At 33.2% G+C, this 25,252-nt stretch overlaps 3 protein-coding genes and 1 pseudogene across 3 annotated transcripts; all 4 read left to right on the top strand.

Annotated features, from left to right (window-relative positions):
• The first annotated feature begins 2,200 nt into the window (after positions 1-2,200).
• Positions 2,201-3,322, top strand: LOC102667983 (uncharacterized). Its single transcript, XM_006577685.1, has one exon. The coding sequence runs from the start codon at positions 2,201-2,203 to the stop codon at positions 3,320-3,322; it is 1,122 nt and encodes a 373-aa protein (XP_006577748.1).
• Positions 3,323-8,318: 4,996 nt separating this feature from the next.
• On the top strand, positions 8,319-9,780 carry LOC100801299 (uncharacterized; annotated as a pseudogene).
• Positions 9,781-12,394: 2,614 nt separating this feature from the next.
• LOC100802211 (uncharacterized) lies at positions 12,395-14,452 on the top strand. The gene is given in 6 exon segments (NM_001254193.2): positions 12,395-12,466; positions 12,655-12,732; positions 12,845-12,914; positions 13,260-13,369; positions 13,985-14,099; positions 14,187-14,452. Coding segments are annotated over 5 exon segments (444 nt in total). The 5' UTR covers positions 12,395-12,466; positions 12,655-12,668; the 3' UTR covers positions 14,272-14,452.
• Positions 14,453-15,545: 1,093 nt separating this feature from the next.
• LOC100800761 (inositol phosphorylceramide glucuronosyltransferase 1) lies at positions 15,546-21,610 on the top strand. Its single transcript, XM_014774031.2, has 10 exons — positions 15,546-16,063; positions 16,209-16,329; positions 17,326-17,511; positions 17,688-17,851; positions 18,691-18,798; positions 18,971-19,108; positions 19,201-19,335; positions 19,641-19,923; positions 20,036-20,159; positions 21,263-21,610. The coding sequence occupies exons 1-10, from the start codon at positions 15,809-15,811 to the stop codon at positions 21,402-21,404; spliced, it is 1,656 nt and encodes a 551-aa protein (XP_014629517.1). The 5' UTR covers positions 15,546-15,808; the 3' UTR covers positions 21,405-21,610.
• Positions 21,611-25,252: the final 3,642 nt, after the last annotated feature.

Below are 25,252 nucleotides of genomic sequence, written 5' to 3'. Positions count from 1 at the left end.
AATAAATAGGGGATAACAAACAATATTATGGCGTTTGATAGTATAAGAGAAAATTTTAATTTAGAATATTTTTTCATGTTTTATTTATTATTTTAAGAATAATATTATCAGAAAACATTATTTCATCAAAAAAAAATTATTATATTTGTCTTAAAAAATTCCATAAAAGGTGAAAATTTAGCTTTTTTGGTTTGATTTTTTTACCTTAATAAAAATATTACGTCACTTTTATCAAATAATATAAATACTTGTCGTGAAAATCTTGATTTTAAGTAATTTTTTTAGTTGAACATCTGCAATCGATGTAAATTTTTTGGTCCTATCTTAAATTTCGACGGATAAAAAAATATATAACTATCCTTCATTAATATTTATGACCAAATAAATAAATACTTGTCTTGATTTTAAGTAATCATTATATATTAAATTATGAACCATTAATTTAAATGAACAAATCATGGAATTTTTTAATTTGATTTTGCAGTAAATTTGAATCAAATTAATGATTTGTAAATATTTGAATTTCAAATATTAGGTCAATTAGCTAACATTCCATTATCATAAATAATTTAATTTTTAAAAACTATTATGATTCTAATAATTATGTGATTAATTGTTTAAATAAGCATTTCTGGTTGAAATGTAGAATTAATAGTCATATGAATAAACCATTAAATTCATAGTGTTAACGTATGGTGCGTTTATACATGAGAATGTTTGTTTAGTGGAAAAATTTGTGTATGTTTTTTTTATTTAAGTTTTTATAGATCAACGATAATAATATATTTTGTAAATTTTAATATATATATATATGTATATATATATTAACACATATATTTTATAAAATCATAATAATATAAAAATGTGAAAATAGTAAATTTAATACTTTAGTGCATGAAAAATAAACAATGTTTAATATTTAAAAATTAGGTTAAAATATATTTTTTGTCCATGTAAATATCAAAAAGTTTGAAATTCGTTCTTGCAAATATCAAAAAATTTGAAATTTGAACCTGTAAAATTTTTGATATGTTTTTCATCCTCTAAAATTGGAATATGTTATTTTTTGATCCAAAATTAAGCTTAAACCAATCCGAGTCTACGTGACATATTTTAAAACTTAAATCATATATTAAAATATGTTTCCATCCATATAAATATTGACATGTTTGAAATTTGCCCCTAAAACTAACACATTCATTCTCAAACTCAATGTTAAGACTACCAATTCCAATGTTCTTGTAAAATTAAATGTCATCCACAAATTCAACAATCTGACTTCCAAATTCACCTCTCTCTTAAAGATGAAGAAAGTTAGGAAAGAAAAGTTTGGAAATGAGAGATTTACAAATTTGTGAGTGTTTTTTCTTGTATTTTGTGTGGGGTTTTAACCCCTATAAATCACTCACTCTCATAATCATCAATGAAGCCAATAAAAAAAAGAGTGATAAATAGGTTTGAATTTAACATATTTTAATTTTTTCAAGGAAAAAAAATTCAAATTTTTGTAAGATGAATTTTCAATATTTCTATTTATAGGGATGAAAAATGTATTTTAACTTTTAATTAAAGTTTTTAAAAATGTATTCATAAGACAAAAAACATGTAAGTAGTTGCAGCTCCGAGGAAAAAACAACATATTTTAATTTTATGAAGATAAAAAATATATAATTTTTTTCACCGAAATAAATTTCAAAATTTTTAATTTTAAAGTAACGAAAAACATGTTTTAATTATTAGAATTGTTTGGTTGAATTAACGTGTTGTGTTGAACGCATGTAGGCTAGCTTATCTGGTGCACCAAGTCCTAACAGAATCGGGTGTGTTGGTGGTGTCACATTGAATTCAAGCTGGCTAGCTAGCTCAAAATTGTTCAACAAATGCAACTCAGCTAGCTGCTGCACTTCCGAACGTATCTCCAACAGTCCCCTTCCTAAAACGATACTCACCCAATTCTTTTACAATTGGTTAGGGTTCGCTGTGTATTTTCCGTTCCCAGCGCATGTTGTCATCCCGTAAGTTTCATAACCCAAAAATAAAAAGGTTGAGGCTTCCAATATAATGATGAACAACATAACCCAAAATTATTAACGAATAGAGAGAAAGAGTTTTTTTGAGTTTTGAGTTTTGAGTTTTGAATTGGCACGACGGCTGAGTGTGTGGTTGTGATCGTTGATCCCTCCCCTATTCAAATCCAACCATGTCGGTGGTTGCACCCCCATACCAGCTCCTTGAGATCAACGTGATCTCGGCCCAAGACCTGGCCCAAGTGTCGAAATCCGTTCGGGGCTACGCGGTGGCGTGGCTCCACCCTGAGCGCAAATTGGCCACCCAAGTGGACCAAGAAGGCCACACCAATCCCACCTGGAACGAGAAGTTCGTCTTCCGCGTCGACGACAGCTTCCTCAATTCCGACAACTCCGTCATCATGATCGAGATCTATTCCCACGCCTGGCTCCGCCACGTCCTCATCGGCACCGTCGCCGTCCAACTCACCAACCTCCTCCCTCCCAACCGAAAACCCAAGCTCCGCTTCGTCGCCCTCCAAATTCGCCGACCCTCCGGCCGCCCGCAAGGGATTCTCAACATCGGCGTCAACCTCCTCGACAGCACCATGCGGAGCATGCCGCTTTATTCTGAACTCAGCTCCTCCACTGTCGGCTATTGGGACATCATGGAATCATCTAAGAAAAAAAAGAAATCCGAGGAGGACGACGACAATACTCACCATCATCACTCGCCCTTGGATTCTAGTCTTTTGACGCTACAACGTTGTCAGAGTGAGAAAAACGACTCCACCGTTAACGATTACGCCTACCATGGCAATGCAAAACATTACGGTTACGACGGGCAGGATTCCGATGTGGGTATGCGGAAAGGTGCCGTTTTTAACGAAGGCTCGCTTATTTCCGACGTGGGCCCCTCTCCGTCGGTGGTGGCGGCTGCGATTGCGAAGGGGCTGTACCCCATGCCGCCGCCAGCGCCGCGCACGGTGGAGAGCTCCACGATGGATGGGTGGTCGGAGAATAGCGGCACGGAGGGGATGAAGACGAAGATTGAGAGGTGGAGGAACGAGCTTACTCCGGCGTATGAGGACTACGTTGATGAGCGGAAGGTGTTGAGGCAGACGTCGAAGCGCGTGGGTCGGACGCCGAGGCGGCGCGGGCAGGGCGGTGGGCCGTGTTCGTGTTTCGGGTCGGTGTTTGGGGTTGAGATTTCGATTACTTGCGGCGGCGGGAACCGGCGGAAAGGGCGGGGAGGTGACAAGGGTCGTGTAACTAGTGCGTCGTCTGAACTCACTTACGATGATTCCTATATTTGAGGAACGTACAGGATGCATGTGGCTGTGAATTAATGGAATGGAATGGGTATATATAAACCTTGTCACGGAATACTGAGATAGAAGAACAGCCTCTTATCTCATCGATCTACTTTCTTTTTTTCTTTCGTCTTCTTTTCTTGACATTTATGTTTAGACATTGTCCATTGAGCCAAAAGGGGTTTTGTTTACCTACGTCATGTATTTTTTTTTTCTTTCAATTCTTTATTTAAATATTCATTTTCTTGTGTCATTCAATTCATATGTATTCTCTTTATCTTCTTGGTCGTGTGTTATTTTACAAGGCCTTTTTACATTTTAATGTATTTTTCTTTTAAAAAATATACAAATACAACAAATTATTGGTTTGAGATAATTTTAATGAGAAAATAGGCTACCGGAATCCAATCACATGCATGCAGCATGGGATTTCGATGCTTTATGATCAGTCCATTTTTTTTTTGTTTTTTTGACAAAATTAGTCCACTTTTCTTGTTCTCCCTACATTAGAGATAATCTCAACCTTTCCAATTATCTAAAGGGTTTATTTATAGAACAACGTCATCCTTGAAATTGTAATTAATGCTTTCTCTCCCAATTATTTTCCAGTAAATATTTGGTGCCAAATGAGCAAGTTTGCAACTACGTTGAAGCCACAATTGCTTAATTATGACTCTTGTGATACGTTCGTTGCCCACGACTCCTTTCCTCCACACACCTAATTCATCACCTTTCTTCTCTTTATCTTCATCCTCTGTAAGTTGCAAAAACACATATCTGCGAGTAGCTAGTAGTGGTTTGACAATTTTTATATGTCTGAAATTGTTGCTATATTTTTTATGTGATTTTTCAGAACTCAACCAAGTCTTTCTTTTGCAGTTTTATAATGTAGTCTTAGCTAGTGTCTTGGTTTGGTAAGTGATACCATACAATACTGTTAGTAGAAAGCTATATATTGTTATAGTGCGTGCAAATATTGGAATAATTAAACCTCGTAAATGTTTGAATAAGGCTTGAAAATGAAGCGAATCATCATAATACAAAGAGGAAATGAGAATGAAAACAATCAAGTGAAGTCAATGTATGCTATCAAGGAAAAAGGGACAACATTTGACATGAAGGAGGCAATTACCCTAGGAATGTGAAGAACTTATAACTTAATTTTCGGTGCGACTTCACTTTTTCTTAATAGCTAACCAAGCATATCTTAATGCTGAAACCAACGTCTTATTTACGATTATCTGCTTTCCTAACAAAACAAACAGAGGGCTAATGGCGGGACGGGGACTTGTGTCCAAATTGATAGTGACATCCACAATCAGTTAACTCACTGTAACCCACAAACAACCTTTTCGTTTTGTTTTTAGTGGGCAGGAACTCAAATGAATTCAGAGAGAATGTGTTTTATTCATAAGCAATAGTTGGCTTATATAAGCCTTACAAAACAGAAAATAGAGTTACGTTCATTCTGTATGACAATAAAATAGGAACAAGTAACCCAACTAACCTAAAGAATAGAACAACCCTTGAAAGTAGGGATTTTATTAACTGACACACATAACAGTAAATAAAACACACAAAATTTGACCAATATTCCCTCCCTTAAGCTATATGCATCTGCTGTATTTTAGCTTACTTAGTGGCTTTTACTACTCCAAGCATGCATCGAGTCCTTTCAAATTGATCAAGCTTCAATGGTTTGATCATTATGTCAGCTAGTTGCTCATCAGAACTGCAGTATCTCAGGCGCACTACTTGGTCGTGTACCAAATCTCTGAGAAAGTGAAATCTTATTGCAATGTGCTTACATCTTCCGTGAAGGACAGGATTCTTGGATAGTTGGATAGTAGAGCTGTTGTCACATAAAATCTCAGTTTCTTCCTTTTCCTCCGATCCAAGATGCTCTAAGATTCTTCGGATCCAGGTACATTGACAGGTGCAGAATGCTGCAACAATGTATTCAGCCTCAGTGGTAGATAAACTTACCACAGGCTGTTTTTTCGAAGCCCATGAAACAGCTCCAATCCCTATTATAAATACTGAGCCAGAGGTGTTTCTTCTATCATCTAAATCTCCTGCATAATTGCTATCGCTGTAAGCTATGAGACCAGTTTTTCTTCCCCTTTTATAGAATAGGCCGTACTCAGTGGTTCCTTTTAGATACCTTAAGAGTCTTTTTGTTGCAGCCCAATGTGACTCCTTTGGATTTGCCATGTACCTGCTGATCAGACTTACTCCAAACATCAAGTCTGGTCGAGTTACTGTTAGATACATGAGACTTCCAATTGCTTGTTTAAATTTTATAGCGTCTACTGCAGCACCTTCATCATCCTTTGATAGTATGGTTCCTGGAACAATAGGATTTCGCACAGGATTAATATCTGTCATATTGAATCTGGCTAGAATTTCACAAGCATATCTCCTTTGACAAATGAAAATTCCAGCATCACTTTGTATGACTTCTATTCCAAGAAAGCGTCTCATTTTACCTAAGTCGGTCATATCAAACTCCAGCTTCATTGAACTTTTGAATTCTTCACACATGTTTCTGCTATTTCCAGTAATAATCAAATCGTCAACGTAGAGGCTAACTATTAGAATATTGTCGTGATCCTTTTTGGTGAACAAGGTGTGTTCATTGTGGCATCTTTCAAACTGTTCCTTTGCAAAGTAAGTCTCAATTTTGCTATACCAAGCTCTTGGTGCTTGTTTAAGTCCATATAGTGCTTTCTTTAACCGGTATATTTGATCTTCTTTTCCTTTCTTGATAAATCCTGCGGGCTGCTGGACAAACACTTCTTCTTGGAGTTCACCGAGTAAAATGGCGCTTTTTACATCAAGTTGAAATACTTCCCATGCACCTTGAGCTGCCAAAGCTAAAAGTACCCTCACAGTGTCAAGTCTAGCAACTGGTGCAAGCACCTTCATATAGTCTACTCCATATCTTTGGGCATATCCTTTGGCCACTTATCTGGCCTTGTACTTTTCTATATTGCCACTTTCATTGAATTTGGTCTTGAAAATCCATTTAACTCCAATGGGTGTAACACCTTCTAGAGGATCAACAAGTTCCTAAGTATTATTCTTTTCAATTGCCTTCATCTCCGTATTCATTGCTTCTCTCCACTTCAGACTTGTACGTGCTTCTTCGAAGGAGTGTGGATCGTCAGAGTTAGCAATCATCATTGCCATTAAGCTCTCTTCCTCTGTTGAGAGATTGGTTTCGTAATCAGTCATCCACGCTGGTTGTCTTCTAGTCCTTGTTACCCTCCCTTCAACTGGTAATGCGTCAACTGGGGAATCTTGGTTAGCATTGCTTTCTAAGTTTGAGGGAGGTTCAAGTACGTCTTGATTGCTGTCATATCCGTCTATTAATTCATGTTGTACAAGTTCTGCATCTTCTTCAGTTTCCTTGTCTTCCCAATCAAGAACATTGGCTTTATTCTCTTCTGCATGTCCGTGCCAGTTCCAGCTTTTATCTTCTTCGAACACTACGTCTCTGCTCCCAATGACTTTCTTTGAAATAGGATCAAATAGTTTGTAGGCTTTAGACTCATCACTCACTCCCAAGAGAACACATTTTAGGCTTTTGTCATCTAACTTGTGTCTCTTTTGGTCTGGAACATGAGTGTGTGCAACACACCCAAATATCCGAAAGTAATCCACTCGTGGCTTGACTCCACTCCATATTTCTTCTGGAGTTTGTTGATCTACCCCGGAGGTTGGACTTCTGTTTTGGACGTGTACACACCACCGAACCGCCTCGGGCCAGAACGATACGTGTACACACCACCGAACCGCCTCGGGCCAGAACGATTTTGGAACTTGCTTCTCGTGTAATACTGCTCGTACAACATTCATGATAGTTCGGTTTTTGCGTTCGGCGACTCCTTTCTGTTGTGGGGTGTAGGCAGCCGTCAATTGCCTAGAGATACCTTGATTAGTGCATAATTCTGTAAACTCCTTAGAGGTGAATTCACCACCTCTATCTTTTCTTAGACAAACAATTTAGATACCAGCTTCCTTTTCAACACAGGCTTTGAAGCTTTTGAACACAGTAATTGTTTCAGATTTTTCATGCAAAAAGTAAATCCAAGCTTTACGTGAATAATCATCAATAAAGCTTAGAACGTACCTTTTGTTGCTGTGTGAGGGAGGCGAGATGGGACCACAGATGTCGGCATGGATTAGCTGAAGCTTCGTTGACGCCTTCCATGAGCTTTGCTTTGGTATGGAGTCTCTATGTTGTTTTCCAACGAGGCAGGTAGTGCAGATTGTTTTGGGAGATTTCAGAGAGGGTAGCCCAAGTACCATTTGTTTGCTTGCGAGTGTGCTAAGTCCTTTGTAGTTGAGGTGTTCAAAACGACTATGCCATAGTTGAGTTTCCTTTTCCGAGACGTCTTCAGCTTGGAGGCACAGGGGGTGTTTAGGACCTATAGATGCTGACAAGTAGAACATCCTGTTTCCTTTCATGGTAGTGTGAATAATTAAGCCTCTGTCTGGGTAAAATATCTTGCACGTGCCATTTTGAATTAGAATGGCTAAACCTTTTTCTTGGAGTTGCCCTAGACTTAATAGATTGGTCTTAAGCTCAGGAGCATAGTATACATCTGATATTACGTGAGAAATGCCATTGATTTGTACCCGAATACTTCCTTTTGCAGTAACAACCATTGTGGTTTTTGTTTTGGAAAACAAAGTACCACATGACTTACCTATTCTTGTTCTTGTACTCCAACTGTAGTTTCTTATCCTGATTCCACTTGATTAATGTCTTATCAATTATTATTGAGACCCATTTAAGGTCGGTCTTGTGGTGAGGGATTTAGGTAATTTTTATGAAATTTTAGATGCTAACCTCCATACCGCCATAATTTTTTTAAATTATTGAGACTTCTTATTAATTCAGCTTGTTCTTCATGATGCCTCTAATGGATGTTTGTTTGGCTCTTAATTAATGCATCAATAACATGCCATAATTGCAAAATTGACTAGCATAATGTCTGGCGCAGGTTTAATTACAAAATTGAATTCCGATCCTGTTATCAATAATTCTTTAATTATGTATTTGACTTTCTATTGCCGTGCCATCAAATGTTTGTGGCGTAATTATTATATTCTTTATCTAAACTTGTGAATGATATGGTGCAGGTGTTGGTTTTGCTAGTGGAATAATAAGCCTTGGAAGACTAGAAGTTTTAAAAGTAAGAAAGTTTGAGAGAGTTTGGAGCTGCCCAAGTTCGCATGGTAAATCATCGGGTCATGTATTTTACAAACCTTTAGAGATTCCAGATGATTTTTCCTGCCTAGGTCACTATTGCCAGTCCAGTGATCAGCCATTAAGAGGACATGCTCTCGTGGCTCGTGAAACTTGTTCTGAACCTGAAGCCGAATCTCCAGCTCTTAAAAAACCAATTAACTACTCTTTGATATGGAGTGCTGATTCACCACATGATGGATGTGGTTATTTTTGGTTGCCAAATCCTCCACTCGGACACAAAGCAATGGGCTTAGTAGTTACTAACAAACCAGATGAACCTGAAGTTGAAGAAGTAAGATGTGTGCGAACCGATTTGACAGAAACATGTGAGACTTGTGATCTATTACTATCTATGAACTAAATTTTTTTCAAAAATTTCATTCAAGGTTTGGAACACAAGGGCATGCAAAAGAGGGACGCGGGGTAGAGGTGTATCAGTCGGGACATTCTTCTGCAGCACCTATTCTAATAACTCTGGAAAAATAGCAGATATTGCTTGCTTGAAGAATCTTGACTCCACCTTACATGCCATGCCAAACATAAACCAAGTTCATGCACTCATCAATCATTATGGCCCCACTGCATACTTCCACCCTGATGAGTATACTTGCCATCATCAGTGCAATGGTTTTTCAAGAAAGGAGCACTTGCATATTCAACAGACAGTGAGAAGGGTAAAGCAATAGATTACCAGGGATCAAAATTACCTAGTGGAGGAACAAATGATGGTGCTTATTGGATAGATTTGCCTACTAATGATGATGCTAGAAATAATGTAAAGAAGGGAGACATAGAGAGTGCAGAGCTTTATGTTCATGTAAAAACAGCTCTGGGAGGAGCAAAGTTTCCCTCATCCTGGGAGCTACCTTCAGGGATCATCCACACTTGGAATAGGAGCAAAGAATGAAGCAGCTAGAAGTAAACTAACAGTGGATTCCAGCACCAGATACAAGGTTGTTGCGGCTGAGTATCTTGGTGAGGGAGCTATTGCTGAAACATGTTGGTTACATGAGAGTGGGGTCCTACAGTTGTGTATGACTCACGTTCTGAAATAGATAAGTTGATAGACCTGCTTCCTGTGTTTGTTAGATTTTCTTTGGTGAATTTGTTTGAATTGTTTCCTACGGAGCTTTATGGTGAGGAGGGGCCAATTGGTCCAAAGGGAAAGGCCAACTGGGTTGGAGATGAAGTGCGTGTTTGAATATGCTTTTGTAGAATCGATTCTAAATCAATATGATTCTATAAAATTGATTTTTGTTTGAATACTTGTATGTGAAAATTGATTTCCACATTTAATATTATTTGAAAATTCGTTCTCAAAATCAATTTTAAATATGTAAATTACTAAAATGGACATTAATTGTTTGGAAAAGTATTTTGTATTAAACATATTTTAAATAGTTAAAAATAAAACATAATTGGGGATATTTTATATTAGATACATAAAAATTGAACACTAAATATATATATATATATATATTAATAATTTAAAAATAAATAATTAAATTTATATCATATTTTTGTACAATAAAATTAATAATTGAAAACATTTGCATAATATATTAATTTACAAAATAAAGCATACATATTTAATAAAGTTTACAAAACTAAATTAGCATAACAATTAAATATAAAATAGCAATAGATACAAAATAATTTAAAGTACCATACACTTTTGACTTACAATAATATTATTAGTTTTTTTTTTAATTCTATAATTTGATCTCTTATTGAATCTCAAACACATTCCATCTCGGATGAAAAAAATAACATTTAGAATTTGAGTTTGAACCAAGCCAATTTTACTGTAATAATTATCATATAAATTAAGAATTATGTTTTCATCTTTATAATGATTAAAGTCAATATCACTTTCAGCGTTTTTTCTAATAAAATTATGGTAATATCACACATATTAAAAATATGTTAAAATTTAAAAATGATAAAAAAATAATTTAAATGGTTAATAGTAGATAGAAGTTACGGATGGAGGGAAGAAAGTGATGGAATTCGGGTGACTTAGTGTAGTAGAAGGAGAAGGGTTGAAAAAACCTTTGAATCAAAACAAAAGCACTAAAACATGAATATGAACATGCAGTTGAAGGAATGTGAAGGACTTGGAAAGCCTCGTGGAGTTATTATATTAAATATGTTGTTAAGTAAGTAAAATTTAAGTTGATATTCTTTTTGGGCAGGATAAACTGCAGCACATTTTCTAATAATAACTTATTTTTATATTTATTAGTGAAAGAGTATTTAATACACGGATAGGTTGGTGAGAAAAGATATAAATGCTAGAATGAAAATATATTACGATTGTTGACTATTCAAAAGCAAAAAAAAAAGAAGAAGGATAAAATCATAAATAATAAAAAATATTCACAAAAATTAATTTTGTTGGATTTATAAGTTACTTTGAACAGCTTGAACAAGAACACAGTCTTCCGAACTTAATCAATTACGATGCAAAATCCAAATATCTTGATCAATATCAATATTCATGTTTGACGAATATTAACACACGTCCAATAAAAACTAACACGGTTCTATACATACACAAAACTGCTACTAGTCCCTCACTCCGTCTTTGCTTCATCAATTCTTCTCTGTTACTGTGCTATGTAGTATGTACTACTAGTATTTTGTTAAACGGAGTGAATTATTTTGTTGGTGTAAAAAGAGACTGAAATCTAAAGTGATCCTACTCACTAATAACTGAACAAACAACCCAAATACTATTTATAGGATTATTTTAAGGATCACAACTAGGGAGCCTAAGTTAGGTAAGGCTTTAATTTTAATACGAGAAAAAATACAACCAACTATTGTCTTTATTATAGTTTGAGAAATATTAGGAGTGTATTTAACCACACTTTTTTTAATATATTTTTTTATTGTTAAAATTTATTAGAAATAATATTTTTTCTTCATATTTTATTATAAATAATATTTTTAATATAATTTTGTAACTTTTAATAGAGCAAGTAAATTGGATTGCTCAGCTAAGTCAAAACTCACCTAGATAGAGTGAGAAATCAACTCAACACTCAACCTAATTATATTTTTTTTGTAAAAGTTGGATGAAATAACCCATTTAAAAGATAAATCAAAATGTAATGATGTAGTTGAAAAGAATAGGATGAAAGAATAAACAAAAGAGAAGGTTGATGAATATTTATGTTGGTTAAATTAGTATTTTGGTTTTTTAATTTATTATTTAAGTTTAATTTGGTTCTCTAATTTTGTTTGATTCAAGTTGGCCCTCTGCTTATTTAAATCATTTAAGTTACTCCTTTAGTTTAAATTATAAGAAATCATATTTTGTAATGACTTAAAATTGCACATTAGGCAGTGTTACATGGTCACAAAATATATATATTTTTTTAAAAAATAATCAATTTTAAAAATTAGATAATTAAATTGAACAAAAAAAAAATTAGAGAACCAAATTTAAAAAAACAAAAGATTAAATTTAACTTAAATAATAAAATTAAACCTAAATAATAAATTAGAGTCATCAAAATATTAATTTAACCTATGTTTATTGATTTATTGGTTTTAAAATGTAAAATGAATAATAGTTTCCATTGTTTTCAATAATAACTTTTTTACTCATTTCTTATTCAATATATTTTTTTTTATCATAAGAGGAGAATTTATAAGAAAAGTTTTAAGATAATACTATCTCCCATCTTTTATATATATATATATATATAACGTGATTGCAGTTAATGATTACTCGTTCTTTATATTCAGGAACGAGGTAGAAATAGAAAATTACTCTTTATTGTACTCCTGGCACCCGTACCGCACTTGAGATTCAAACGCTGTGTTCTTGAAGTGGTTAAGGGCAGGGCACTCTCTGCATCTTCCTGTACTGTATCAAGGTTTTGATTTGACTTAATGCTTCTTCTATTTGTCATCCTGGCTAGCTATATACATTACAGATCAATACCCCTTTTTCCTACTCTGTAACATCATCAATTATCTCTTTTCTTCCAGTTAAACTGCAAACAAGGTTACTCTAATCTAATCCCTAAACTATATTCCTTTTTCAACTTCTTCTTCTTTTCAGACGCAATCAACGCAATGGATTGGGCTTTTGTGCATAAAACCTGGGATAAGTGGGCTTCTACGAACATTGGTTATTCTGGTCAGCAACATCTTGCTTTCAAGCCACGCTGATATGCATACAAACTGTTTGAAAAATTAAATTGTACATATTGTCAGATTGGTGAGATTTATCTGATCCTCGTATCTTCTAGGTCATCCGTTAAAAGCTGCTTTGCTTATTAATTATGACCCGACTGGACCATCTCGATTATTATCTACCATGTAAGAAGGCTTATTTTGTTTCATTCTTGTTATCAATTTTAGGTTTTTTTTTTTTTTTTAGCAAAGCTGTTAAGAAGAAGCTGTATTGTTATTGCTACATTGTTTTTAATCTAAACACAAAAGTGGTTGTAACATTGTCAGTTATTCTGTGTTTTTCTTTTTTGAAAATCTCTTTAGTACTGTCAGTGGTTGAAGAAGTTTAATAATTTATTTCTGAAAAATTGCACAAACTGCCTGGTAAACTTCATGCTGCCTTTGTTGTGGCACTTCTATTGCATATTCGGAATTTTCTTTGTTATTTCTAGAAATATTGGATTTATCAATTGAGTTATTTGATGCTGGCAGTGCTGAGCAAGAAGGGATGAGAGCCAATCCCATTGAATTGAGTCACTTTGTGGACTTCATCAAACAAAATAAACTCCAGACAGAGCTCTTCATTATTGGGTCCAATCAGTGTAAGCTCAAACTCAGCTGTATTTTAATTTGCCTAAATAATTACTTGCAGCTTTCTGTTTTTCAACTTCTTTTTTTATGCCCTCTACTATAAGGACATTTGAAGGTTCTGAAACAAAAGAATACACTATTTTAAGAATTCTCTCACATATCTAGGTAATAGGAATTTAAGAATCTTGGAGGGCTCATAACCTGCATTCTAGTCCTACATATATAGATATAAACTAAACGCCTGCTATCTTTTAGAGGTTTAAGAGGTTAGTTGAGGAGATTTAAAAAAGGAATTATACTTATTGCTTAAGTATATATGGCTGTCTGTGAATAAAATGCATAGTTGTTTTCCATTAGAACATTTACTAATTATTTTAGGAGATCATAAATAACACACAAGGTGTGTGTTCATACATCTCACGTATGTGTAAAAAAGTTTGAAAATTTACCATGTCCTGGAGTGGATTGCAGATATACATGGAAATACATGTTATAATATATGTGTTATGATAATGCATGTCATTTGAGTCATTACACTTTTTATACCTTATCTGTAACTTTATCTACTGCCATGGTGCATTGTAGTTTACCTTCTTATACTTTACTAATGGAAATTTGCATAGCAGACTTGATCACGTCAATTCATGAGAACTGGTTTAGTGCAAGGTGTATAAACACATCAAAGCCTGCTGGTGAAGGTGCTATTGTTATACAAACAGCAGCTTATATCTTGGTTGCTATGTAAGCATATAATTCAAATTCATCATATTTATCATGGCCTATTAATGCAATTTACTCTCTCTGTATACTCATCTTTTTGTTTCACAGGTACGAAGGTTCCATTGGTCCAGCATCTAGGGCTATGGCAGCTGCTGATCAGTTAACTTGGCAATTAGGGCGAAAAAATCTTTAAATTAATCCTTCAGATCTGTAGCATGCACTTACCAAAGGGATAATTTTTCTGTTTTCACTCCGATTTTTGTTTAGATGGTTGCCGCTAAGTATCTTGGTGGTAGAATCATTACAGGTCCTGCCATTATGTATGATATACGTTTTGAAATAGATGAGTTGATAGATCTGCTTTCGATCTTTGTTAAATTTTCTGTGGAGAGCTTGTGTGGGCCAAACGGTCCAAAGGGGTCGACTAATTGCATGGGAGATGGAATGTTATTCACTTATTCCTGTTTAACTTGCCATCTCTTCCTGTCACAAGCGAGCATATCTTAGATCAACAATAATATAAATAAAGGAGATAAGGTCTAAGATATCTCTCTAATTTTTACCTTTTACTCGTATCTTGCACATATTTTTTGAAATGATATATCTTGCATATATTAACATATTAACTAACTTGAATGTTGAAATTCTTAGAAGATCCTCCTATGAGAGTGTTTACATTGTTTAACTTTATTAAGTGACGTTTTCATTGGAGTAGATGACATCGTGTTGTTCATATGAGTAACTGTTGCTTAGTAAATTTATACAATAGAATATTTTTCAAACATAGTAGGATCTGTGAAATTAAATTAATTACTCAGTTCAACAACTTTAGCATTTAAGTGAATTTAATGTAGAATGTTTAAATTTATGTAAAATTGTAAGGTCTTACAAAATTAAAATCATGATAAATAATCCATATAAACAATTATGTATTATGCATTATAGATGTTCTTAGAGATATGAGTAAAAAAATATTAATGTTACATTAAAAAATTAAAATAATAATCATTTTGGGATATATTTTTGTTTTTTATACAATGATTATTATGTAATTTTTAATTAAGATTGATGTAATTAAATATGATTAATTAATTTTCTTATATTTGAGATTGGATGAACTAGTACTTAAATCCAACTAACTTACCAAGATTTTGTTTGAATATATCCCTTTTGTTGAATATTTTTTTTATCACTATAATCAGTATAAAGTATTTATTAATTTTGTTAATGATTAATATTTGTTAAATATTTTTAATATATAAAATGAATTTTTATGATATTTTTAAGCAAGAGAAAAAATGTATAAATGAAAAATACATATAATGGTTTTTTTAGTTGTAAAGAACATAAAAGGACTTAATTTTTAAAAACAATTTTTTCTTTTTTTTTTTAATTTTTTTTTCAAAAAATAAATTCCCATACCTCATTTTCGAACAAAGGGTTAAAGAACAGGAAAAAAAAAGGCTTTTGTAGAATTGTTGCGATTTATTCTTGGATTCCCTGAAAATGACAGCGGAGGAGGCAGCGTTTTCCCGTGGAACTCACTGCAGCGGATCACAAATCGTAAGCACGCAGCCAGAGAAGACCGCCAGAGTTCTTGTCAGAGACGACGGAGAAAACAAAACTTCGAAAATTCAATTCAACTTCCAACCTTTATTTAATCCGCAACTATAAATTAAAGTCAGAGTCCTACGGAAGAAAAAAAGGTGGCGAATCGGAATCGAGTTGCAATGAAAGCAAATGGTGTTACATGGTGGTTATGTTCTATACTAGTTTGCATAGTTTTAGTTTGTGTTCAATTTGAAGGGTGTGTGGCATCCAAGACTAAGAAAACGGACGAGGCATACGTCACTCTTTTGTACGGAGATGAATTCTTGTTGGGTGTTAGAGTTCTGGGAAAATCAATACGGAACACTGGATCCAACAAGGACATGGTAGTGTTGGTCTCCGATGGTGTGTCTGATTATGCCAAAAGCCTTCTCCGGGTATTCATCATCTTCTTTTTAATGGGTCTTCCTCAAATTTGAAATTTGAACTCTATGTTTGACATGAATCTGTTGACACCTGAGTTTTGTGTAGTTTGTGATTTTAACTCTTTATTTGGTGGATTTGTGTTTGAATTTTGTGAAGGCTGATGGGTGGATAGTGGAGATGATTAGTTTACTTGCTAATCCTAATCGAGTGCGTCCAAAGAGGTTTTGGGGTGTCTACACAAAGCTCAAAATATTTAACATGACCGACTACAAGAAAGGTAACCTTTTTCTTTTGGCCTTTTGTGTGTATATATCATCTGGTTGTAGAAATAAGGATGGAACTTTATAATTCTTGTTCACCTTGGAGAATACCAAGGAGAGAGGGCGGAGGGCTCTAGCTCAAGCCGCCATCAATGTCTACCCCTAGGTCTGCCTAACCATGAACCTGAGATGAGCCATGCAGCTCACCTCTATTTATACATGGTGTTCTCTGACAATGGTGTTCTCTGACAATGGTGTTCACGTGTAAGGGTCTTGTTGGTTCCTTTTTGCCACGCCATTGTGCGGATTCAGTCCTGTCCCCCTTGTACACTGTATGGGGTGCATGGTTGTGTGTGTTTGACATGTTAGGTCGCGGCGTTTCCCTGACCCTGTCAACACGTTTCTGGAGTACGATTTTGTACCGTACTTCCCATCGATTTGGCTAATCGGCCGTAGTGGAAGTTGGGCGTCGCTTCAGCTACTCGGTTGTAAGAACCAGTACCCTCAGGGTGAGTCGGTATTCCCGAGATATCCATTCTGGATAGTGTACAACCCTCCAATTAAGCCTAGTAGCATAAATGCTTAAGGGTGAGTCGTTCCCTTTGTCATAATCGGTTTCCCTGGATACCCATTCCGGATGGTGTACAATTCTCATTTAGGTTATGAGTTTAATTTTTATGCACTCCCTGGTTAAAGACTTTTGCACTAACAATCAATACAAAAATAATCTCAAGTATGGTTTTTAAAGTAGACAATACCAATAATATGTGATTGAATGATAATATAAAAATCTGTGTATTCTAATTAAATTCTCGCCATTGAAAAATGGGAGTAATTACTATGCTGTGCTGTTTAGTTAAACTTTTCCTTTTATTTCCAGTTAGTTATTAGTTGCTTTTGAATAAAGTGAAACTGGGGGAGACAGTTTAGGTTTCAAGTTTTAAGCTTTCTATCTTATAAGTGGTACAATGTGTGGTTTATTGGTTGTTTATGCGTTGAATGTGAATGTGCAGTTGTTTACCTTGATGCGGACACTATTGTGGTTAGAAATATTGATGATCTTTTCAAGTGTGGGAAATTCTGTGCTAACTTAAAGCATTCTGAGAGGTTGAATTCGGGAGTCATGGTGGTGGAGCCATCTGCTACTCTTTTTAATGACATGATGAGCAAAATAAAAACTACTGCATCTTACACTGGAGGTAAAACAAATTTTGGGTACTTCTATATTCTATTACTTTGGTTTTATTTATTTATTTATTTATTATTTTATTTTGTTTTATTTATTTTTTTGTTTCAAGGACCATATATGCTAGATGTCGATTTAAACCTGATAGCTTTTAACAATGGTCTTCATCTGTCTTTCTCCCTTTGACAGGCGATCAAGGATTTCTCAATTCATATTACTCTGGATTTCCCAATGCACATGTTTTTGAGCCAAATTTGAGCTCAGAGGTGTTGAGTTCCAGACCCATTCCTGAAATGGAGCGACTATCAACACTGTATAACGCTGATGTTGGTCTTTACATGCTTGCTAACAAGGTACTATAATATAGATAATGACTGGATAGTACTTTCCTTTTAAGTAACTAGAGTCAGTGAGGCATGACTGCATGAGAGATGTCGTTTTTACAAATCAATGGTTAACTTTTCTGAAAGAGTCCCACACTTTAATGTATATGATGTTTAATTATTGTGATGTTCTATGATTATGATGTGATTTGTTTTACATGTACTGTCTTTTCAACAGATATTCTGTGTGATCATTGGAATAAATTATGGCATTCAAGTGACCCTATATTACTGTTAGCAATGTGGTAGTTTTACAGTGTGTGGTTTTCCATTAGCACAAATTCCCTAGCATGCAAACAAAAAAGTAATAACTAGTTGTGTGCAGGCAAACATACATTAGGCTCTTTCCCAATGGAAAACCAAACACACATGCAGCAGTTAGAATCAATATTTGTTAATCTGAGCTTACTAATGGGTCAAGGTGATGATCTGAGAAATCTTAAGATTTTCCATCATCATATTTTCATTTTCCTTTAGTTAGTGTTAGAAGTTTAATTTTTGGGCATGTGTGGTCTGTCAAAACTTCTGATTTCAATCAATTCTGAAATGTTTCACTAATTTATAAAATTAGTGATAGGTGTGTGACAATTGTTTCATTTAGAAATCAGTAGTTCAGATTCTTGTTAAGATTTTTGTTTTATTATGTCCTATTATAGGGCACCTAGCCTAAATAACAAGTACTTTGTAGAAGATTTAGTATAACACCCTGCATACCAAATACTACATGCATTTGTCTCTGAGCATTCATTTGTATTGCATCTTTCAATTCTATTGTCTAACATTCTAACTATTCATGCTGATCTATCCAGTGGATGGTAGATGAGAATGAACTCCGTGTGATTCACTATACACTGGGCCCCCTTAAGCCTTGGGACTGGTGGACGTCTTGGCTTTTGAAACCTGTTGATGTTTGGCAGGTACTTCCGCAACTCATCATCCTTTTTTTGGTTTTCTATTAATATAAAAAAAAATGGTCTCATCCTCATATTTATAAAGACCACATTTGCCTAAGTAACCATGTTTTCCCAGTTGAAGCTTGTTACAAAAAGTATACTTACTTGTTTGTTCGAACCTTGGTGGGATGTTTAGGATGTAAGGGAACAGCTTGATGAATCCCTTCCTGGAACAGGAGGGGGCCAGAATCCTAAAGACAGTTTTCTTGTGAAATTTCTCTTTCTGCTACCATTCTGTGCTTTACTCTTCTGCTGCTATCATTCATTTACAAAGGTCAGCTATCATGGATTGATATTCTTGTCTATTCTCTTTGCATTAAGCTAATATGGCTTTACATAAGTCTTATAAAATTGTATTTTCTGCAGAATCAAGGGTACTTCAGTACACTTTGTAGAAGCTCACTATGTGATCAAGTCAGACACCTTTATTATAGGATTAGATCAAATGGGCCACTTGCATATACTAGTATTTCGGCATCAACTACCAATTCTGTCCATCAGGTTGGTTTTCTCTTCTGTCTTCTAGTTGAGGATTTGTATCCTGCCATGCAATGACCTCACATGATGGAATCATTTGATGAAAGACAAACACAATGCCCTGCATGTGTGATTTCCCCAAATCCTGACACTGAGTCCCACATTCTTTCCTGCACAGGAAGTTATGTCTATATGACTATCTATCATCAAATGACCTGGTCATGTTATGGCTTCAAACGAGAGAATGCATATCCTATAGTTGGATGTACCTAATGGTTGGATTTATATATTTTCAACATACTAATTTTTGTTTCTATGGTGTCTAACAGCTCTTAAATGGTGCTCAGAACAAGGTTCCTGCTTATTTGGGTGGCATTTCTGTCTGTGTCTGTTTTATGGTTGCAGTGGTGTCTCTGGGACTAGCTCTCTTGATTGTTCCTCAGCAAGTGATGCCATGGACTGGATTGCTTTTGATGTATGAATGGACATTCACAATTTTTTTTATATTATTTGGAGGTTATATCCATTTGATTTATCAGTGGGGAAAAATAGTGGGATCACGAGCAGCATCTTCCTTGTCACAGCCTGGGTCCGATTATGATTCAGAAAAATGTATGTTCTCAAGAGTAAAGCTTCTTTTGTGGTTCTGTTTTTCATTTAATTGTGATGTTGAGGTACTTTTTTTTTTTTTTTAATTGAATCTATATGTTATCTGTATTTACAGTTCATCAGCGACAGATATCATCTTGTGATTCTGCTACATGGTACTATGGTTTAGGGATGGCCTTGTTGGCCATTGCAGCTCCATCGTTGCCTTGTCTTTTTGGAATAACTGCTTTGTTTTTAAGGTAATTTATGTTCTAATATATTATGGCTAGTCTAGTTAAAATACTTCTAAACTTTTTTTCTTTTTCAGGAAACTTGTATCTTTGTTCGCAATGGCATGTCTTTGTTATTATCAATATCATTGACTATTAGACAATTTTGAAATGTCAAAATTCTACAATAACCCTCTTCATGTTTCAGAGGAAAGAAAATGAGGAATTGGAGAGAAAATGAAAGAAATTTTTGAATTTTTGTTTCTAGAAGCAAACTTTTCTCTTTTGTTCATTTTCTCTTCAACCAAACCAAAGAAAATGTATTGTTTTCGTATTTTCTCCTTTATTTTTTACCCTTTCATTTAAACACACCATAAAAGAACTTCCAATGTCCAATGTCTGCCCAATTGGCTATTATTTCATCGATAACTTGTTTGTACTCATGATATAGGAGCAGTAAACAAATAGTAAATTATAATTAATGCAGGGTTCTCTATCTTTATAATTTCAAGATATTTTAGTTAATTTTTGCGGCTTCTATGTATGGGTAGTATTTCAGGTTAACTTTATGTTATGTATTTAAGACTTTGTTTCATATTTTAAAGGCCCCATGACTCTTAATTAGCTTGGGGTAGTTAGTGTCAAAGGTCAGATTTATGGAGTTGTTTTCGTGTACTAGTAACTTGCTTTTTAGTAAGTTGAGCCTAGGAAGTTGTAGGTTAGTACTTGTAATCTGAAATCCCTAAGAAGAGATGCAATATGAGAATTGAGAGGTCTTAAGCTTGTATCATGATAGAAGCTAAAGCTTAGTCTTTGAATGGAAGATCCTTTAGGTGAATAATAAACCCAAAATTATCAAATACTACTATAATTTTCTTTTTTCCCAGTCATTCTCTAATTTTTGATAGATTTTTGTCTTGACTTTTTGCCCTACATCATCACATCACATCACATTGTAAGAACTAGCAACTATCTGTGGTGGTTGAAAGTCAATGAAACCTCCTAAAGTGCCTTCTCTAATTTTGAAGTGGATTTAGCCATTATTTTTCCGTTAATTCAAAGTAGTTTTGGTATTAAAAGATCATTTATCAAATATTTCCTTGAAATTAAATTTGCATTTTTATTTTTAACAGGTTAGGTTTGATGGTTGTTGGGGGCATAATATTGGCGTCTTTCATGACATATGCTTCCGAACATCTTGCAATCCGATCATTTCTTAAAGGCATTGATGAGCGCGATAATGCTCGAAATAGTAGCTCGTGTTTCTTATGTTGATTTGATTGTGACAATAGCAAGTGGTGATGTAAACTATGGTCGATATTTTCTTCCCTTTTTCAGCTTACATATCTAATGCTGTTCTAGTGGAAAATGTATTTAAGGAATTTTTGTCTATTTTGTCTATCTTCTAACAATGTATTTTGCCGAGGTCCTGTTGTAATATTATTGTTATTCTTTCAGAAAATGACCTTATTCTATTGAAATCACGCATAATGGTGGCTCCAAACAGCTCTTTGATTTGACGTGGTTGTGGGCATAAACATGGTTCATAAAATAAGATTAGTTTTGTCCAGTATATTTTAGAGGGTAAATTGTTAACTTATCATTTAATGTTGCGAGCTAGTTTATTTTGGATTTTCTTTTACAGTTTTTTTAGATTAAAAAGAGTTTAATGTCTATACACTTATAATATAAAATTGTTTTATACTATTATTTAATCCTAAGTTACTATTTTAAATTATTTTAAAATAATCATTTTAAATTTTTTATAGTTGTCTATTTTTCTTTAAAAAAATCATTAAAACAAGTTAATGAACATCATTTACTCTCGATTTAATAAAGTGCAGGAGATTAAGCATAAGTTATTGTTATGATGGCACTGCACAAGGGTTGGCCAAGTAATGACTAATGAGGGGTAACTCTGCCAACTCAGATCATTTTTATTATTTATTGGAGAAATAATACTAACGTACTCTCTAACAAACTATTTCAATACACTTGTTTTAATTAAATTAATGTCTGACTTTCACTTCTTATTTAGTGCCCTATTCTTAACTCCATAATTTATGATTTTTTTTATTAATAACAAAAAAATATAAAAAGAACATGTTAGAGAATATAATAATAACATATCTCCAATAAACAACAAAAAGGAAGATATAAAGTTCATCATTTGTTTTATTCTCCTTCCTTTTAATTTCATTAAGAAAAGAACAATGAAAGAAAACAAAATAGATCGTCCCATTTAGATTATTATTTTTTATTTCGTTTCGAATTTATACTAAGGTTGCATTTGATAAAAATAATTGATGATGATTTTTATTTTGTATATGATGTATTCTAAAAATGAAACAAAATTAGAGTTAAAATTAAAAATAGTATATTTTCATTTCAATAAAACTAGTGTATTAAGCGAGCTTCCTATCATAGCCTTCTTGCTAGTGGAATTCGCACTAGAAAACCATATAATGGACTAATTCATAGAATATATCTATAATTAAATTTTAGTGTAACAAGCACTTCTAAAGAGATTTTTTAAAATTATTTATTAATATCTTTTCAACTATCCTTAATAGTTGAAATTAACAAGTTGAAAATCGTACAAGCGTGACTTCTCAAGTGGTTCGTCACTGTTAGTCAGGAGTAATTCACTAGAGATATCCTATACTCCCACTTAAAGTCAACACAATGAATGGGAAATAACAAAAATGCGGGAAAAAAAATCCGTACACTAATAGTATTATTAAAAATATTTATTTATAACTTTTGGAAAAGTCACTTTAAAGTATAATATGAAATATTTTTTTTAAAAAAGTAACGTTTTTCAGGTTTTTATGTGAACCTTATTATCATAGGAAAATATTATGTTATTCATGCTTTATTTTATTGGAGTTTCTTCCCTCCTTCCCTCTCTCTCTAATAGATATGTGCCGACCATCAATTAATAAAAAATCATGTTTAATATAATTTTAAAATAATTTTATAAAAATCAATCAATTTATCACACATAATAGTTTGTAATTAAATTATAGTATTGTAAGAAATCTTTATACCGTGAGTACATGTATTATTTATTCTACTATTAAGGAAACACAATTTTCAGGTCAATTAGCAGCGTAAAAATAATATGCAAAAATTAAGTGAATATCTTTTAAAAAAGCTTTTGCAAGGACAAATTTTGCCTGAGTGAACCGGTTGAATATGATGCATAATCGAGCTATATATATATATATATATATATATATGCCTTTTAAGTTTTTCATAAAGATACTTTCTCAAGTAAATTTAACATGTTTGCTAGCTAGCTCATATTGCATTAATTCTGGATTTTGTTCAGTTTAATTGAAATGTCATTGAAGTTGTCAAAGTCAATCATCATATTTGCCTTGTCGTTTTGGCCATAGATGACTCATAAACCAGTAGAAATGTGTTAATCAACTCTTTAAACTTTAAACTTTACACTACATTTTGTTGTGGTGCGCATCACTTTACTTCAGGTGGGAACACAAGGTGACTAACACATCTGATAATGAAATTAAAAAGAAGATAATGGACAAAAGGAGGAAGGAGTTGACGACATAATCCTTATCCTAAAGTAATAAAGTATGGTAGATAAAAACAATTAACTTTATAAATAATGATATCGATATTCTCAATAGAAATTTAACTTATTAATTAAGTAATATGCATAAGTTGTTATAATTATCTAATATCTATATTTCATTCTTAAAAAGAAAAAAAAAACTAGTGTATTACATGTATCCTCTATATTAATTAACACTTTACATTAGATTATTATTTTTATTATATTATTATATCAAAATATTTATTAACTTTGTTGATAATTAATCTTTGTTAGAAAACTCGATACCTTTAACGAAATTTTATCTTTTCAAAATTACATTTTTTTCGTCCATAAATTTTGAGAACTCGAGATTTTATTTAAAGAATCACTCTAGTATCATTGAATCAACAATTTATTGGTGCACTTCATCACTAGTATACATGTGACCTTTACTAATATTTTTTTGTCAAAACAATTAGTAAAAATATTGCTAAAATCTTTTAACAATATTTAAAAAATATTGTTAAATATGAATAACTTGTTTACGTAATTTTAGTGACATAGGATATATATAGCATTTGATAAAATATCGCGAAAATATATTAATAACATATTTATATTTGGTTTCATTTTTTAAATATTGTTATAAGCTTTTAGTAATATTTTTACTAAGTGTTAGAAAAAAAATATTGTCAAGTATCATGTATAATAATGCATGTTAGTTAATATGTAATGAGTCATAATTAATAATATAAAAGGTAATTAAATTCACTTATGAAAAGATTCATTAAGAAACAACAAACTATTCATGCACGCTATATAGTTGCAGAAAGAAAAAAAGGTGAAACCCAAGTGTACTATATATCAACGCACTGTATCATGTATAATAATACATTATATATATATATAGATAAGTTGAGTTATGAAACTCATTAGAGTTGTATTAGGATTAGGTCACTTCAAGACTCAGAAAGATTCTTATAAATTGTCGACCAACAAAGTTCTAGTATTAGTAATGCAATTTGAACCCATGCATATATTCTTGTGGGATAAGAGTACTTCAATTATCAATTAGACTCATCTTAATTTGTTAGAATATATATTTAGCTCATTAATAATGTAGGAAATACACATTGGAAATTTGAAACTGCGACAAAAATTCAATATGATTAATCGTATTTGTTTGTTTTACAGATTTGCTGTTAAACTCTTTTAATTGGATATAATAATATAGATAATAGATTCAACTGGTTTTCTAAAATAATCATGTCAGTATATGTCACGAACGAATAATCGTTCTTATTTACTTGGCATAGGGTGAACGTTAATTGGTCCCCTTCTGAATTTCTGCAGCTGTGAATTGTAGGCAGATATATTTAATGAATCTTATCCATAAGTATTCAACACTTACTTTTTCCTGAAGTTATTAATCGATGACCCTTTTAACTTTGAAGCGTGAGAAACAAAATATATATATGGCTATATGCAGAAGCATGCATGCCTATGCCTATATAATTGGCATGCTTATTGTATCAGTTTGTAAGTGTACGTGTCGTGGTTA

Source organism: Glycine max, chromosome 3 (genome assembly GCF_000004515.6).
Source record: "Glycine max cultivar Williams 82 chromosome 3, Glycine_max_v4.0, whole genome shotgun sequence".
NCBI lineage: Eukaryota > Viridiplantae > Streptophyta > Magnoliopsida > Fabales > Fabaceae > Glycine > Glycine max.
The sequence above is the reverse complement of the archived record's forward strand: the minus strand, read 5'-3'. Positions and strand labels throughout refer to the sequence as shown.